This window comes from Halichoerus grypus, chromosome 6 (genome assembly GCF_964656455.1).
Source record: "Halichoerus grypus chromosome 6, mHalGry1.hap1.1, whole genome shotgun sequence".
Lineage (NCBI taxonomy): Eukaryota > Metazoa > Chordata > Mammalia > Carnivora > Phocidae > Halichoerus > Halichoerus grypus.
In genome coordinates, this window is record NC_135717.1 from 27,124,774 (window position 1) to 27,141,165 (window position 16,392).

General features: G+C 49.4%; 1 protein-coding gene across 1 annotated transcript in view; it reads right to left on the reverse strand.

The window, feature by feature from the left end:
- The window catches only part of XYLT1 (xylosyltransferase 1), a 299,369-nt gene that overhangs the window by 43,015 nt on the left and 239,962 nt on the right, over positions 1-16,392 (reverse strand). Inside the window, exon 6 of the mRNA XM_078074765.1 lies at positions 6,455-6,535. Coding sequence (XP_077930891.1) covers positions 6,455-6,535 — 81 coding nt within the window. The remainder of the gene's footprint in view (positions 1-6,454; positions 6,536-16,392) is intronic.

The following is a 16,392-nucleotide window of genomic DNA, read 5'->3' on the forward strand; positions in this document are numbered from 1 at the left end:
GAAGAGATGTAGAGTCAGAGGCCCAGATCCTGGGACCTAGACTTGACTTGGTGGCCCATGGTCTTCGTGGTGCCTGGGGCCCCAAATCAGCTTGTACTTCCAAGAATCTAAAGGTCCACTGAGGGCTAACTGGTATGCCACAATTTTTCACACATTTTTAAAAAACAATGTTTACTGCCTTTGGTTCTGTTTATAAACGTAATGCACGTTTCCATCATAGAAGACTTGGAATAGAAAAAGCAAAGAAAAAAGTAAAAATCAAACTCTACCTCTCAGAGATGACACCATCAACACACTTTTCTTCTAGTCTTTTGTCCATCTTGGATGTGTATTGTTTTGGAAAAAAGAAAAGTTCCCAAGCTGACCTCAAAACCCACGTGGAAGCCAAGAAAGGAGATGCGTCCACAGCTTTGTGTGGGTGCTGGTGCGATGCTAAGCTTTATTTTGACGTGGCTGCTATAACTGGATTAAATAAAGTGAACATGCAAACAGTGATAAACTCACTGGCTGGGTTGAAGAAAAGTGAAAGGGAAATGCAATCTGCTCTCCTCATTGGAAATGAGGTATTAATTATCTCCTTGCATCAATCATAGCGCTACAAGATAGCTGGGGAGAGAGCCCATCTCTTGATAAGCACGTTGGCACCAAAGGGCCTCCTGAGAGCAGATTTGCTTGGAGGAGGTTCCTGGCCAGGCTCTCAATGGATTTGCCAACTTTTGGCTAAACAGTTGCCTGTTTATATATCAAGGGACGTTTGGGTTTGAAGATTAGTTCAGTGTCAGAGAGAAGGAGCTGCTGAAGCTGCTTAGCTGCTATTCTGGTGCCCAATGTGGGGGGGGGTGCTGCTTAAAACAGGTGGGGTACGGACCTGAGAATAGGAAGAAACTGACCGATGTCACTTCTGACCTGGGGGCTAGGACCCCTCCTAGTTTCCTAGGGGTCTAGCCTTCTTACATTTCAAATGCTAATTGTTTCTGTAAGAATTGTAGAAAGTGTTCCAAATGTTAATCATTTGTATTCCATTTTCATGACTTTTCTCCATCATCATCATGACCACCGTCCTCACCAAGTTAATATGCACAACTAACTGTTCCAAGAGTTTATCCCTATAGTCAACCCATTTAATTCTTTTAATGACTCTCGCGAGGCTGGTCTTACTAGCATCATTCTCATTTTCCAGATGAGGAAACGGACATACAGGTGATTGATGTAACTCAGTCAAGGTCACATGCCTAGAGTCCAAGCCTGGATTCTTACCTGCTATGCCAGGTGCTTTATGTAACACGTACAGGAAAGCTCCCTTATTATTTTTCTCTAAATCAGCTTAAAATAGCTTCAACTATTTTTTTTTAAACTTAGTCTTATTCTAAGCATAATAGCCATGAAAATCATGAAATCAATTATATGTTTGTTGATACACTTACAATCAATACCTAACTTTCCCTGTATGCTTGTGAATGAGCTACCCGAAACCATCTCGCATACCACTGCTGGATCATGAACACACGTTGGGATATGCTGACCCTGCAAAGCAGGGAAAGGACCTAATCTTCCCTCTCCAAATCACTGAAAAAACGCTTCTGCTTAAAGTTAGAATTTTGCTCTTTCATCTGTATCCCTCCCAAGAACCTAAAACTGCAGGTCCTCTCAGATGCAGTCACGAATCGTGGTGTGACCAAAAAAAAAAAAAAAAAAAAAAACCAAACAAAAAAACCAAAAAACAAAAAATAACCACCCAGGTCTTTAAAGTCAGAGTGAACCAGGTTCCAATCCCAGCCCTGCTGCCCAGTGGCCGTGGAACCTTGGGCCCACGAAAACAACTCTCCCCGCTTCGGCTGTACTCATCTCTAAGAGGGGGCAGCACCTGCCAAATGAGGTTGGAATGAGACAACACAGTGGACAGTGCCTGGCCTGGGGCCTTCCCGGGGTCGGTGAGGACACTTGGTCCTCCACAATCCCGACCTCCCTGTTCCGATGTTATAAAGATGAGGAAAGAGAGGCGGCATTTCAACACAGGGGCCGAGCCTCCAGCGGGCAGGTGCTTAGCCCCGCACCCCACTGCGTCCCTGGGCTCAGCATGGGGACCCTGGGGATCTCGGATCAGGCGGAGAGCTCAGATGGACCGAGGCAGGAAAAGTCCCAGAGCAAATCCTATTCAGGCTGATGGAAAGGATTTTCCCTTTTGTCCCGTCAGGGGCTCCCCCACACCCAGGCTGCAGACATTTGGGAAATGTCTCGCAGGGCCCTGCGGCAGAAGCAGCCAGGAGTTCTGGGGGACGTCTGCTAGGACCTGCCCACTGAGACTCACAGTGGACTTTAGGGCACCTGCTTCTGCTCGCCCTGCAGAGGCTCCCTGGGAAAACGGTAAACTGTGCTGCCCGGCTTTTGCTGTATCTGCTTACTTTAATTTTTGGAGGAAAGCAAGGAGAAACGGTGAACACAACACTCCCCTTCATTTAATTACAGGAACAGTCGGGACCAATTTGGCAGCTATTAAAATATTAGTTTGCCTTTATGCCATCTCTTCGCAGCTGGAGCTGGGAATCCAAATTGGCTGCCAAGGGCTGGAGATGGGGACAGAAGGTCAACACTGCTATTAGGAACCATGTGGAATTAAAAACCGAGGCACCCCGTGGCCTATTTTGTGTCTCACTGCGTGCTCTGGCCTCCCCACATCATTTGATCTTTCAAACTCCGTTTTTCTCTCAATGTCTTTTACAAGGGTGGGTCCAGGAGCAGAGAGCGTCAGAACGGGAAGGGCCTTGGGAGACCATCTTGTTCATCCCCTTTGTTTTTCCAAGGGAGGACATGAAGCCCAGAGAAGCAGAGTGGCTGCCTCGAGGCTGCCCAGCGTATGGGAGGAAGGCAGGCCCAGAGCACAGACAGGCTGCATCACGCAGGGGTCATGAGCTTGGGCTCTGGGGACACTCCCCCCGCCCAGGTTTGAGTCCTAGCCCTGTCCTGTGTGGGCTTAAGCGAGTTACTTAACGTCTCTGTTTCCTCATCTGTAAAACGAGGCTAGTAAGTTGCAAAGGGTCGCCATCTGAAGCCAGAAAAATCAAACCAACACAAAGGAAACGAGAACTAACAGAAGGTAAGGAGGTAGTCAGAAAGTACAAATGTCCAGTTGTAAAATAACTCTGTCCCGGGGACGTGACATGCAGTCAGTAATACTGTATTGTATATATGAAAGCGGCTAAGAGAGTAGATCTGAGACGTTCTCATCACAAGGAAAAAATGTAACTCTGCGCACTGGCGGATGGTAACGAGACTTATGGTGATTATTTTGCAATATATGCAAATAACGAATGGTTATGTCTTCCACCTGGAGCTAATCTAATGTTATGTCAATTACACCCCAATTAAAAAAGACAAAGATTCTTGCTATTGAACTACTTGGCTATTTGATGTGTTTATTTTTCCTTAACCCGCTCCAGGAATAATAGTAAATAATTCAAAAGCAAAAAAAACCAAAAAACAAAACAAAACAAAAAAACAAAACCCACACACAAAAGGAAAAGACAAGAACTAACGGAGTCTGGGCTTGATGATATCATCTGAACTGCCTGATTCAGCCCTATCCGAAGTCGGACACCAATGTTCTCCTTCCATTAACTTCCTTTACTCGCTTAGCCTAGTTTCAGCTGGGTTTCTGTCATCTGCCACCAAGCGTCCTTTGTAACACACCACCCGTGCCGGGACTGGAGCTAAGCCATGGCCGCTCTGTGCCCTGTGGAGGGGATGACAGAGGATGCGCCGTGGCTAGGCTGGCTCATGCAGCAGGTGAGGACCCAGCTGACGGGGGGGGGGGGGGGGAGGGCAGATGATGGCTCATTTTACTATGAAATGAATATTCAGTTGCTGCCCTTCATTCATCTTAGTGAGAGAAAACCAGCCAAGGGCTCATTCATGGGTAGTGGAACTTGTGAACTTTTCTGTTCAGAGAGCCCTGGGTTTTAGGGTTTTGGGAGGAGGTGTGAGCCACATCTTAGCCTGAACCTTCATCTTATCCTGTGCCATTTGGGTACTACCTGTTGACTACTGGTGCATATCAGCTAAACAGGATGTACCCACACATCCAGACGCTCAACTTTGGCCCAAACACCAACTATCTATTTCTTCCAGCAGCAATATTTTCGTCCTCTGCTTATCATGGCCATGGCATCACCATCATCCTCCTCACCATCATCACATAGGGCCTTTACTATATGCTGGATGCTTTATATGCAGCATCCATTGAATCCTCTCAACCCTGTGGGTGTAGGTCTATTCATATCTCCATCATACAGGTAAGCGAACAGGCTCAGAGAGGTTAAGTCATCCGTCTAATTCAACACAGCTAGGACATGACAGAGCAGGACTCTAATCCAGGAGGTACAACCTCAAAGCCCGTGATTTTAACCTCTGTGCTATCCCTGGTCCCAAGCCCAGGGCCTAGAAATAGTGGAGGGAGAATAAATACTGACTAGGCTGGCATAATTATACTAGGGCGGATGTAATTCAGACCCAGGTCTATCAAGTTACGGTGGGCTCCTTTCTTGGGATGCGACTTTGCACCAAATGTGTTATTACAAGGATACCTGGAGGGGAGGGGAAGAAGTGTCTTCATTCTCTACCTGAGGGCCTAGACACCACCAGTTTTGATAACGAACACCTGCATGGAATCTTGTTCAGCTCAGCCTTGCTCCACCTGGGCTTTGGGGCCAGAGAACTGGGTTCAAATTCTAGCACTTACCAGTTGTGTAACCTTGGAAAATCATTTGGACTCCCAAAGACCCCCTTGCTTCTCCTGACAGATGGGGATAATAATTCTTATTTTGCACTGAATGGCTCTAAGGAGATCCTGCAGGAAAAGGGTCAGCGGAGTGGGGCACTTATTAGGAACACAACGCCCAGGGGCTATAATTCTTCCATGTCTGCCCCAGGCCTCTCTACCCTTTGTGGCTGGAACATGCTCATCTGGGCTGATTTACAGAGCATCCTCAAGTTGGGGCCGGCGGGGGGCGGGCTCCTTCTAAACGTAAAAAAAAAAAAAAAAAAAAATGCAGGCTGCCAGTAGGATAGGAACAATCTTTCAAGAGCTGGATGAAATCAGAGTTAGAATTTTGGAAATGACACAACGAAGGATTCTGGGTTTACATCTGGAAAGCTCGGGAGATGGAGCTCACTGCTTGCTTTTTGCCCCTCCCGTGCCCTGGGTAACTGGGTGAGCGGAGTTCCACAGCCAGCCAGAATGACACCTCCGTCAGCCCTGGCAGAGAACACCCGAAGCACAATTGCAAACGGAAAGGCCAGTGGGGGGCTAGGTAGGGAAGGGGGACAGGTGAGGCCCGCAGTGACCTGGAGGATGCAGGCTTCGTGTATGACCCGGGGGAGAGCCTCCAGTGAGAAAACTCAGGCCCAGAGTGAGTGGACAGCGGGGTCTTTTAAGAGGAGCTGAAATCTGAATGTGCCTGGGAAACATTGCTATTTTTACATGCGCTATTCATTTTCAAATGAAGCACTTGAATTAAAGCAAAACAAAACAAAACCAACTCGAGGCCCAAACAAAGCACAGGAAGGCGCTCAAATTATCCCATGTGCTGGCAGGTTATGGTCTGAGTTCAGCGCTAGGAAAAAACCTCCAGCACGTCAGAGTGATCCGGGGCTGGGTTTTTGTTACTGGTGTTTGAGCCTCAGGATGGTGAGGCCGGTCCTGTGATCTCCCCTACAGGGGGTGCTCGAGACTGAATCCCTTCTAGCTGATCTCTGGCCAGAGATGTAGATGCGGCTCAAAGCTGTTTGGCCTCACTCATTCTAGGTGAGTGAGGTGCAATGGATTCAGATTGCGCTTCTGGTGCCTCGAACCCCTGCCCATGTCTTGGGCGGCAAGAGTGAGGCCCTGGCGTGGGCACGGGCTAGAAGTCAGGATATTTGAGCTCAACTCCATGCTGGTGAGAGACTCTTTCTCCCTCTGAAGTAAATTCCATGAGAACGAGGATTTTTGTCGTGTTCACCTCTAGAAGGGTGCCTGGCATGTGTCTGGCATGGGGCAAATATTTGCTGAATGACTGCCTGACCAGGGATGGCCCCACGTCACTGACCCGATGAACTGAGGCCATCACTTCAACTATGGGCCTCAGTCTTCCCACCAATAAAGTGGGGATTAGCCACGGCTGCCCTACTTACCTCAAAGGGTTGCGTAATGAGATAAACAGACTCAGGAAAGTGCTCGGAAAAAAGGTGTAAAGAGCTATCACGCGAGGAGACGCATTTACTATTATTCCTGCTTGGTTAACGTGAGAGACCAATTCAGATCTTATGTGAAAGGGGCAGAGGTCCACGTGAGCCGTGCCTTTCTCCCACTATCTACTTTCTCTGGCTGCATCAAACCAGTCTGGAAGGAAGCCCCAAATGATCACTTGGATTTTCATTTCCATCTTGCACAAGGGTGGGGGGTGATAGGATGTACTACCTTGCATTGTCCCGGCCGTGTGACTTCAGGAAATTCATATCTCGGTATCGGGAGAGAAATGCCACCAGCTGGTCATTTGTCCTATGGAAACAAACCAAGAGGAAGGTCAGAGTCCTCCAGAGACCATGGACTTACCATCCTAGTTAAAAAGGACTATTAGTGTGTGTGTGTATCCTACATGTTCCATAGTCTGTGAACTCTTTGAGGGTAAGCATGGTGCCCCAGCTGTTTTAGAATCTCTAGTGCCCACGTTCTGCATGGAGCACTGGGTGTTATACGCAAACAATGAATCATGGAACACTACATCAAAAACTAATGATGTAATGTATAGTGATTAACATAACATAATAAAAAAAAAAAGGCTATAGAGTCTCTAGTGCCCAGCACCGGGCTTGGCAAACATGAAGTCATCGGTGTGCAGCACAATGCCAGGTACTTAGCAACCTCAGGGCCTTTGCACCTGCTGTGCCTGGGAAATTCTGCCTTGTCTCTTTCCAGGTCTGGCTTGTTGTTACGTCATCTGGATCTCCTTCCAAATGTCACCTCTTCACAGAGGCCCTTTCTGGCCACCCAACCTAAAGTAGCATCTGCCTCCCCCGCCTTCACCTTTATCACATCCCTCTGTGTCCATTACCGAGTGTTAAATTTGCTGACATTATGATGTAAGCTCCATGAAGGCAGAGCCTCATGGGACTTGTTCCTCCCTGGCACCCAGTAGGAGCTACATTAGCTTGTTGTTGGATGAAGGAATACGAAGTTCTGGAAACCCACTGGGCTACCGACTGAGCGAGCTTTGAAAAATATGAAGCGTGAGCCAAACAGATGACGTTGTTCCCAGCATTGTTATCCCAAATTTATTGCCATCAATCTCGGAACCCGCAGTGTAGTCACAGCTAATCGGCTTGTGCATACAGCTGTGACAGTATTTTAAAAGGCAGTCACACGGGTCTCCATCTGCCCGAAATGCAGTCCTCTCTTCTGCTGAATAAACCCAAATAGGTAAACGGTGCTGGATTTTTACTTCAGAAGGAAAGGGTTAACCACTGTTTCAAAGTGGGAGACAGGACGGAGGCGGCAGAAAGGAAGGCCGTCTTTGGGCACAGAACGGAGGCCACCGACCTTTGGGAGGCAGGTGGGTGCCTCAGAAAGCAATACCTGGGCTCTCGAAGCAGAAGGGTCTGGAGACAGATCTCAGCTCCACTCCTGACCCAGCTGTGTGTCCAAGGGTGAGTAACTGAACCTCGGGGCTTTGCGGGGCGGGGGGGGGGGGCTTCTCTGAACTCCCCTGGCTCCCCAGCAGATAGCAGGCTCTCTGTGCCTACATAGCGAACGGATAACTGGGTGCACTGAAAGGGCATATAGTAGGTGCGCAATAAATGCAAGGTGCTCTCTCCTTCCGCCTCCCCACCGTCTGGTCTGAGCGGCCCCCACCGGGCACTCCTCCTTCATTTCCCTGCAACTCCCTACAGCCACCGCCAGCCCCTGTTCCGTGACTGGATGCCTCATGGTGACCACCTCAGAATTCCGGCGGAGGGGGCACCAAGCGGTTAAGAGGCGCTGCAGTGAAAACATCCTAGCCCTGAACTAAACCCCGACTCACGGCCAGCCCGTTCTAGCGGCGGCCGAGAAACCCCGTGTCTGCACGGAGGTCCATCCGCTAGGCACGCAGCAAGCCAAGCCCCGCGGGTGCGCACAGGGGTGAATCCCAGGGATGCAGACAAAAGGCGAACCCCACGTGTCTGCAAAATGGTGCGTCTCCTGTGTGGACAACCGTGCCCGCACGCTGCAAGGGAAAGCCCATGCGCCTCCTACCAAGTTATGGGGCAGCTGTGGGCACAGGCCCTCTTGAAGTTGCCGGGAGAGGTGGGAATGAGATCAGCCCATACAAAAAAAAAAAAAAAAAAGAAAGCAATGTCTCTTTCCAAACCTTAAGGAGGCCCATTCCCTCTCCGTGTCTTAGCAGTTCCTATTTACCAACCCCCTCGCCACTCTGCGACAGTTCATTATTGTCGTCCTGATGAATACGGGGACAAGTTAACCTCTGAATGGGTCCCTGGCAGCAGGAATAATAAATAGGGCCTCTCAGCGGCCTCAGGGGGAGGATTGGAGGGGCCGGGCCGGGGCTCCGGGGGCTCCCAGGGTCAGCGGCCGCAGCTCCATTTGGCAACCCCAGAAAGCGCCTTTCAGGGCCCTGAGCTGGGGCCATTTTCACATTTACTGCTTCACCGAGTCCCCATCTGACGGGGATGAATAGGCATTTAGCGAATTTACTTAGCGATGCTTCCACATGAAATCGTCTCAAAAGATGACATCTTGGGGGGGGGGGGAGTGCCCAGGGAGGGGGCTGCGGATTCCAGGCCTGGAGCTGGGGGGAAGGCTGCCTTTCAAAGCGAAGCGCTGTGTGCCTGGCTTGGCCGGACTGGCAGGGCGAGGGGACCCCTGCGTCCCCCTCCATGGGAGCCCCCAGCCCCCTCCCTCTCCTTCAGAGTAGAAAGCCTGATCAGCATGCCAGAGCCCATCTCCCCAGCCCTTCTTCAAGGGGACACGCAATTCGGCTGGGGCCCACGTTTTCCTATTGTTGCTTTTGGTGGCCTGTCTATAATTGCCTACATAAGCTTTAGTTCTCCTTGGATAATGAAGAGTTTGCGACCTGCTGACATTTTACCCAGTTCCAGCCTCTCTCTCTCCCTCTCTCCCCACCACATCCACTTCTCACTCCTCCCTTCTGGTGGAGTCATTTGCCAAGTGGCTCCCACAGCTCGTCACCTGTGCCTGCCTCTACAATTTCCTTCCACCTTTCGTGGAATCATTAGAAGACACGTTTCTTCGTCCATGCCCATTCCTCGGATTCAGGATAGTGACTCTGGGCCCATCACTGGCAGCCTTCAGAGCCACTGGGATGTCTTTGCGGAAACATGCAAACAGGTAAAAGTTAAAATAAATGATTTAATAAGGAAGGGATTTATTTCAATAAATTTGCTGTCATATAAATACACTTATTGGAACCGTGTGAAAATCTCTGTTGGACTCAATCAACAAAAGAACCGATAAAAACAGCTCTCAAACCATGACCATTTATGAAATGCCCACCGTGCCCGAGACCCTGGGGCAGACTTTTGCCACATTTTATTGCATTTGAATATTCACAAAGCTAAGAGATGTGAGTTTCATTCCCATTTTGCAGATGGGCAACTGAGGCTCAGAGAAGCCACTGCTTAGTGATCAGAACCTGGTTCCAAATGTCAAAGCCCATCATGCCCCTCTCTACGAGACCACTTCCACAACTGAATGAGGGAATGAATGAATGAGTGAGGGAACGAATGAATGAAGGAGCTCCATCCCAGGTGGAAGTGCTCCGACGCCTCCCCATTCAGAGCCTGATCTTTGGATGAACAGCACTAGCCTGCTGCTATTAGAAATGCAGCATCTCAGGCTCCGCCCAAGACCTACTGAGTCAAAACTGGCTCTCTAACGAGATTCCCAGGGGATGAGCGTGCCCTTTAAAGTTTAAGAGGCACTGCTTTTAGTGAGGCATGAATATGGTAGTTAATTCTCTTCCTCTTTCCTTCTTCATCTTCTCCCCAAGGCCTGTTCCTGAAAACCCGGACTTGCAGCCAGTTACTTTCATCTCGGTAAGCCTCAGGTGTTGGGATTATTCAATAAAGTAATGCACGTAAGACCTGGGCAGTATCACCGGGCATACAGTAAGCCCTTGATAAATGTTAGCTGTTATTTCATGGTATTATTACCATCCTGAATATCAGAAGCTGAAGACATTTCAAGCTGGAGACAGGAGTATAATGACGCAATCAGATTTTAACTTGGAAAGCTTTCTGTGCGTAAAACCCAGGGGATGTCCCTGCAGAGCGTGGTTGGGGAAATGCCCCATAGAAGGGACTTGTCCCCATTCTTCCAGCTGGTGTCAGCGTTAGGATGGCTCCCAGAGGGCCACCTCAGCATCGTGTGTGTCTAAGATGCATCGTGGCTCTGGGCATGAGGATGCATAGGACGAGGGGGCATGGTTCAGCTCAGGTCCTTCCAGGGCGCAGGGTGCGGAGGGGACGGGGCCGGCCCAGCCTCCGGTTGGAGAAAGCACGCACAGAACCAACTGAACTGCTCTACATCCCTCCTGCCCCCCACGCTGTGGTCCAGAACCCCCTGTCTGATATAGGATGCTGGGAAGAATCTGGCAGAGGCTCGAGAGTATCGCTAAGGCAAAAAGTGAAGCGTAAGAGTTTTTGTGAATGTCAGGATTCAGGACTTCCAACCCCCGACGCTGCTGGGTACGTGCATACCCCAGAGGGCCCCAGATCGAGCTCTCGTGGATGCAGTGCGTGGGCCACGTGAGGAGCAGACACGTGTACAAGTGACAGCGGACAGAGGACTGTGGCACTGGGCAAGCCAGGGGGGGTGTGTTTGGAGGCACCTGCCATCTGAGCGCAGGATATACTGAATTTCCCCAGCTTCTTCCCCCTAGCGTCTCATCTGCACAGTTGTCTTATAGGTACGTTCCATTTAAACAGTACTTTAGCTCTACCCTGGGCAACAATATTTGTGGTATCCGATGTACTTTTTCCCCAGTCTTAAATGTGGTAAAATACACAGAACATAAAATTTGCCATCTTAACCATTTTTAAGTGTACAGTTCAGGCGTATGAAGTACATTCATACTGTTCTGCAAGCATCACCACCATCTATCTCCGGAATGCTTTTCATCTTCTGAAACTCAATCTCTGAAACCTGGAAACAAGAGCTCCCCATGTCCCCACTGCTCCCAGCCCCTGGGAACCAGCATTCTACATCCCATCTCTGTGAACAAGTTCATAGAGGAGTCAAACTCCAGGAACCTCATGCAAGTGGGACCCATCCCGTATTTGTCTTTTTGTCATGTTCTCAAGGTACAATCCATGGCATAGCAAGTGTCAGAAATTTCCTTTTGAGGCTGAGTCATTCTGATATACGATTTATATGTTTTTTTTCCAGTTTCACATGAGAAACAATAATGACTACGTGTCTGTGTACCTCCTAAAGCACCTGGGCCACCAGGGGCGTATGGAGGGTGGTCAACCATCCTGGTTGGGCGTCCAGGACACAGATGTTTTAGTTTTAAAATCAGATGGCCCTGGGAAAACCAACCTGAGCTGGTGGCATCTGGGTCTGTGGGACCACAGGAGAAATGTCATACTCTATCCTGTTTTTAAAAATTTTTTAAAAGATTTAAAAAAAAATTATTTGACAGAGAGCTAGTGAGAGCGCAGCATAAGCAGTGGGAGAGGGAGAAGCAGACCCGCTGCTGAGCAGGGAGCCCGATGCAGGGCTCGATCCCAGGACCTCAGGATCATGACCTGAGCTGAAGGCAGATGCTTAACGACTGAGCCACCCAGACGTCCCATACTACGTCCTTTTATGAGGAGCCCAAGAGTACAGAAAACCATGAGGGGTGGGGAAGGCCAAATGTAACCCTTTCCTATGCTTCTAAACTTAGCGTTCCCCAGCTTTGTCCACAGCAAGACAGAGAGGAGCAAGAACGAGAGTAACAAGAGCATCTAACACTCGAGGGCCTACAATGGGGGCTCCTCTCCTCAGCACTCTGCATGTTAACCCACTCAGTCCTCGTGACAACCCTATGAAGCAGATGCTCTACTACTCACATTCATTTTTATTCCATAAATGGGAATGTGTATGTCCATGGCTTTTTCATGCACTGATCTATCCCGTGCGTCTGTCTAATCAGCACATACAAGTAGACTTCATCCTTCTAACGGCTACACGGAATCCTACGGAATGGACACAGACAATCCCCTAGTGATGGACATTTAGGGTGTTTGCACCCCTCCACTTACAGATACTATGCCTATGAGCCTCGCATCCTTGCACATTTATCTTTCCATATTTGAGTAGGATAGATTTCCGTAGGATTAAACTCCCAGATGTGGAAGTGTTTATGCAAAAGGCACTTGTCAGTCTCTCTCTGCTTTTAGGAAGACATACTGCACAGACTGAGGCTACTCCCAGAGTCAAGGGTGGGGCTCGCAGCCCTGCCCTGGCTGGCTCCCAGGGGTATGGGGAGGGAGAAGGAAATTGCAAAGTGATGGGGAGGCGGCTGTCCTGGGGAGGCCGGTGGGCTTCTTGGGCAGGCTGGCCAGGCCTGGCAGGGCCCTTCTGGCTTCCCTACGGTAACAACAACCAGTGGGACGCAAATGAGCCTCTGTCAAGCAGCAAGGAGTGTGTGTGTGTGTGGGGGGGGGGGGTTGCCCAGAACTATCCAGTGCCCAGGGCAGCTGCTGCAGCTGGTGCCCATCTGTCTGTTAATAGCACGGGGATTTTCAACGCGGGCACCTTGGACAGCACTCTTCAGGGCCTGGTTATAGTTGTGAGATGAGCAGGCATTGGGTCTCATTCTGTTCTGTTCCTCCAGGACCTGATACGTGGTGGGTGTTCAGCAAAGACTCACTGGCATGCTTAACACATATCCAAGCGGACCACTGGTGTGCAGGGCGTGTGGGTGCAGGGCCCAGCACAGTGCCTGCCCTGCGGGAGGGGCTCCATCATTCCCTTGTCTTTGCCCACGTCCTTTCCTCTCTACCAGAAATGCTCCTCCCTGTATCTTTGAACTGGGGGGGATGTGGGGCCATGAAGCCCAGGGCAGGAGAAAACACTTAGTAACAATCACAGGAACCTTGCCCGAGTTGCCTAAAAAGGGTTAAGTGCCCCTCCCGCTTTCATCCAACAACTGCCCCATCAAGTTGATGCATGAATAAAGTGGGACACAAAGAGATTTAAGGGCTTGGCAACGTCTTGTCGGGGAGGTGGAGTGCGGACTCAGACCTGGGCACTCCAGGCCCACAGCCCGGGCTCTGCCATCCTGCTCTCCTCATGGCCCATCAGCTTTAGGAGTCCGCTCCGTTTCTTTAGAGTGAGAGCCACAAAACAAGCGCTGGAAATGACAGCCACTTTCTGAGGCCTCCTACTTCCTTTCGAGGGGACAGTCCTTGAACACGGGCTGCACATCAGGAGGTGACGCAGACAAAGCGTCCTGTCCTGGGCCTGGGGACTGTCTGCTCTGCTCGTCTAAAATCTGAGCCCTGGCCACTGGATTTCCTCTTGCCCCATTCCAGCTCACAAATGGATTCACACCCATTTTTCCATGTGGCTTATTTCTTTTTGGGTGTGTGTGTTGGGGGGCTGTGGGGGGAGACCCTGCCATTGCTCCGCTGGCCACCCTCCAAGCAGGTTATGCTTGGACCTTATGGAAGTCTTCTTGTCTCCTAGCACATCTCTCTGGAAGGCCAGAATTCCAGAACAAGAAAGGTCAAGTTCACGGTTCTCTGAAGAAGAGTCAAGAGCAAAAAAAGCTTCGGAGACAAGAGAAGGGGAGTCCCTGATTTGAATACAGCCAAAGCTTAGAGCGAGACCAGTTTTCTTGAGATACAGGAGAAAATGTATGGAAAAAGCTAGATCCTGTAGTTCTCCCTGGACCCCATGGACAAAATTACAGCCACAGTTGGGCACCCAAGGAGAAGTGATCTGGATAAAATGCTGCCCCAGCTTTCGGATTCCACTCTAAGCCATCCTCTGGAAAGCAGTCACAGGATCTTTCTAGAACATAAGTCTGATCATATCTCCCATTTAATACCCTTCAGTGGCTCTTCATCGCATGCAGGACAACGTCCTAACTCCTTAGCAAGGTGTACAAAGTGGTTTGCGAGCTGGCTTGCCTGCCCAGTCTTTGAGGTTATTTGAAGTTCTCCAAATGTTCTGTGCTTCCTCATAACTGTGACCTGGAAAACTCCAAAACTTTGCTCTCCCAGAAACATGGTTTCTTACCTCTCTGATAGGGCAGGTGCCAGCTACCTGAAACAGCAGTGGATAAGGCAGTTATGATCCCTGTCCCCTAGAAGCACACGAGATGGCGGGGAAGGCAGACACATAGGTAGATTCTTGGGATATGGGGTGACGTGCCAGGTGAGCTAGAGCACTGAGCCTCCTGGAGACACCGGGGAGCCGCTTTTCTCCTCCACACAGGCAGGCAGGCAGGCAGGCAAAACTAGACAACCACCTGGCTAATAAAACTCAATCACTTTTGATTGGATTTATCTTTTTGTTACTGGCGAAAATGATGCAGAATTAAAACACGCTCATGGCGTTTGCGGGAACTGGCAAACCACTTCTCAAAGCCTCAACGCTTTCACAGAGCACTTGGAAGACACACATTTTTCATTTGGAACATACATAAGCCATTCTAAGAGGCAGGTTATCTGAAGCTCCATCAGCAGGAACCCTTAACATGTCAGCCCTTCCTGCAGACTGCTGTAATGGAAAGGTAACTGACAAGCATCAGCACCCGAGGCCATGCCCGATCCTGGGACACTGCTGCAATCATGAATGGGGAGCTGCATTGCCATTCAGCCTTGTGTGTGTGAACGCGTGCGCGCGCGTGGAGTCTATCTGATTGTATTTTAATTTTCTGAAATCTGGTTGTCCTCAGATGCCACTAGACATCTCAAATGAGCAGAACATTTGGCTAACCAAATTCCGCATCCCCTTACAATGACTGATTACAGCCAGTTATTTGATTTGTTTTTTTGGGGGGGGGGGCAAGAGGAGGCCCGCTGTGAATGACAAAGATTGAATCTTAAAAGCAGAGGTGATGTAAGCGAGAAATCCACATCTTTGCTACAATGAGAGCTGCCTTCAGAGATTTCTCCCTGATCTTTGCCACTTTGTTTCTTTTTGATGTTGAGCAAGTTCCTGGAGCTGGCTGAGCCTTTGTTTTCTAATCTGCAAAATGGGGATAAAAATGGTATCTGAGCTCTGTGTTGCAGGAATGGCACCCACAGTGCCCGGCCTATGGCTGGTGCTCAGTATATGGAAGTGCTCAGCAGGAAGTTCCCATACCCGTTGCTTAGAAATGCCAGAGGAAAGGCATGCCCACCACCTGCCACACCTCCATCCTTTCATCCTACATGCCTGCGTGCCTAGCACTCCTCTAAGTTATGTATGTTCAAGTCCCTTGTCTGTAAGCTACCCCAGGACAGGAAACTTGTCTGATTCATCTCTATTTCCCCAGTGTCCAACACAGGCCTGAAACATAGTTCTAGCAGCTTGGTGCCTCGTTCTCTTTCCCAGTCCCCTTACTCATTTCTGAGTGGCTCATAGAAACTGCTGAGCCCGCGTGTGCTGCATTCCAGGAGGGCCTTTGTTCCCTATGATGGGGACTACCCTTCCTTTACCTTTGCCTATTCAGCTCCTGCTTGTCTTCATAAGAACTGGCCAAGTGTCAGTTCAACTGAACAGGCGGGAGTATAAATGGGCACTAAACTGAACTGAACCATATTGATAAGCTCATCTTTTCCTCTGTGTGTAAGGCTGAGAAGAGATTTTTTTTTTCACTATTCCATATTCCCCTGGGTTTGTGCAAAGGACGGCTTTGGCCTACAGTAATAATGTATCTATTCCAGTTTCACCAGATGGGTGTCCCTAATGCACCAACAATAAACGTATCGGTATGTGGAGTGGTTAAAGTAATGAGACCTGAGACCAGAAAGTTGTAGGTTCAAGTCCTGGTTCTACCACTTACTAGCTGTGTGGCCTCGGACAGGTGATTTCTGCCATTTGAAGCTCATTTTCCTCATCTTTAAAACTGAGGATGATAATGCCTACTTCATCGGGTTGCTGCAAGGATTAAATGAAGTGAGAGGATATTCATTGTTGCCTGCAACTGAAAAATCCAGGCTGATACGGATGCTGGATGCTGGTACTAGGAGCGGGATGATGAATGGTGGGCAGAGGAAAGCAACAGAGAGACTGGGCAACCTAGCCCACAGAATGCTAGAATAGTAGCTATTGTTCCTACTGCTGTCCTAATTATTTTTACTTCTCCCGGACTAGGTTCTATATTCTGCAGGGGGTAGGATGTTACAAAGATCTCCGTCCCC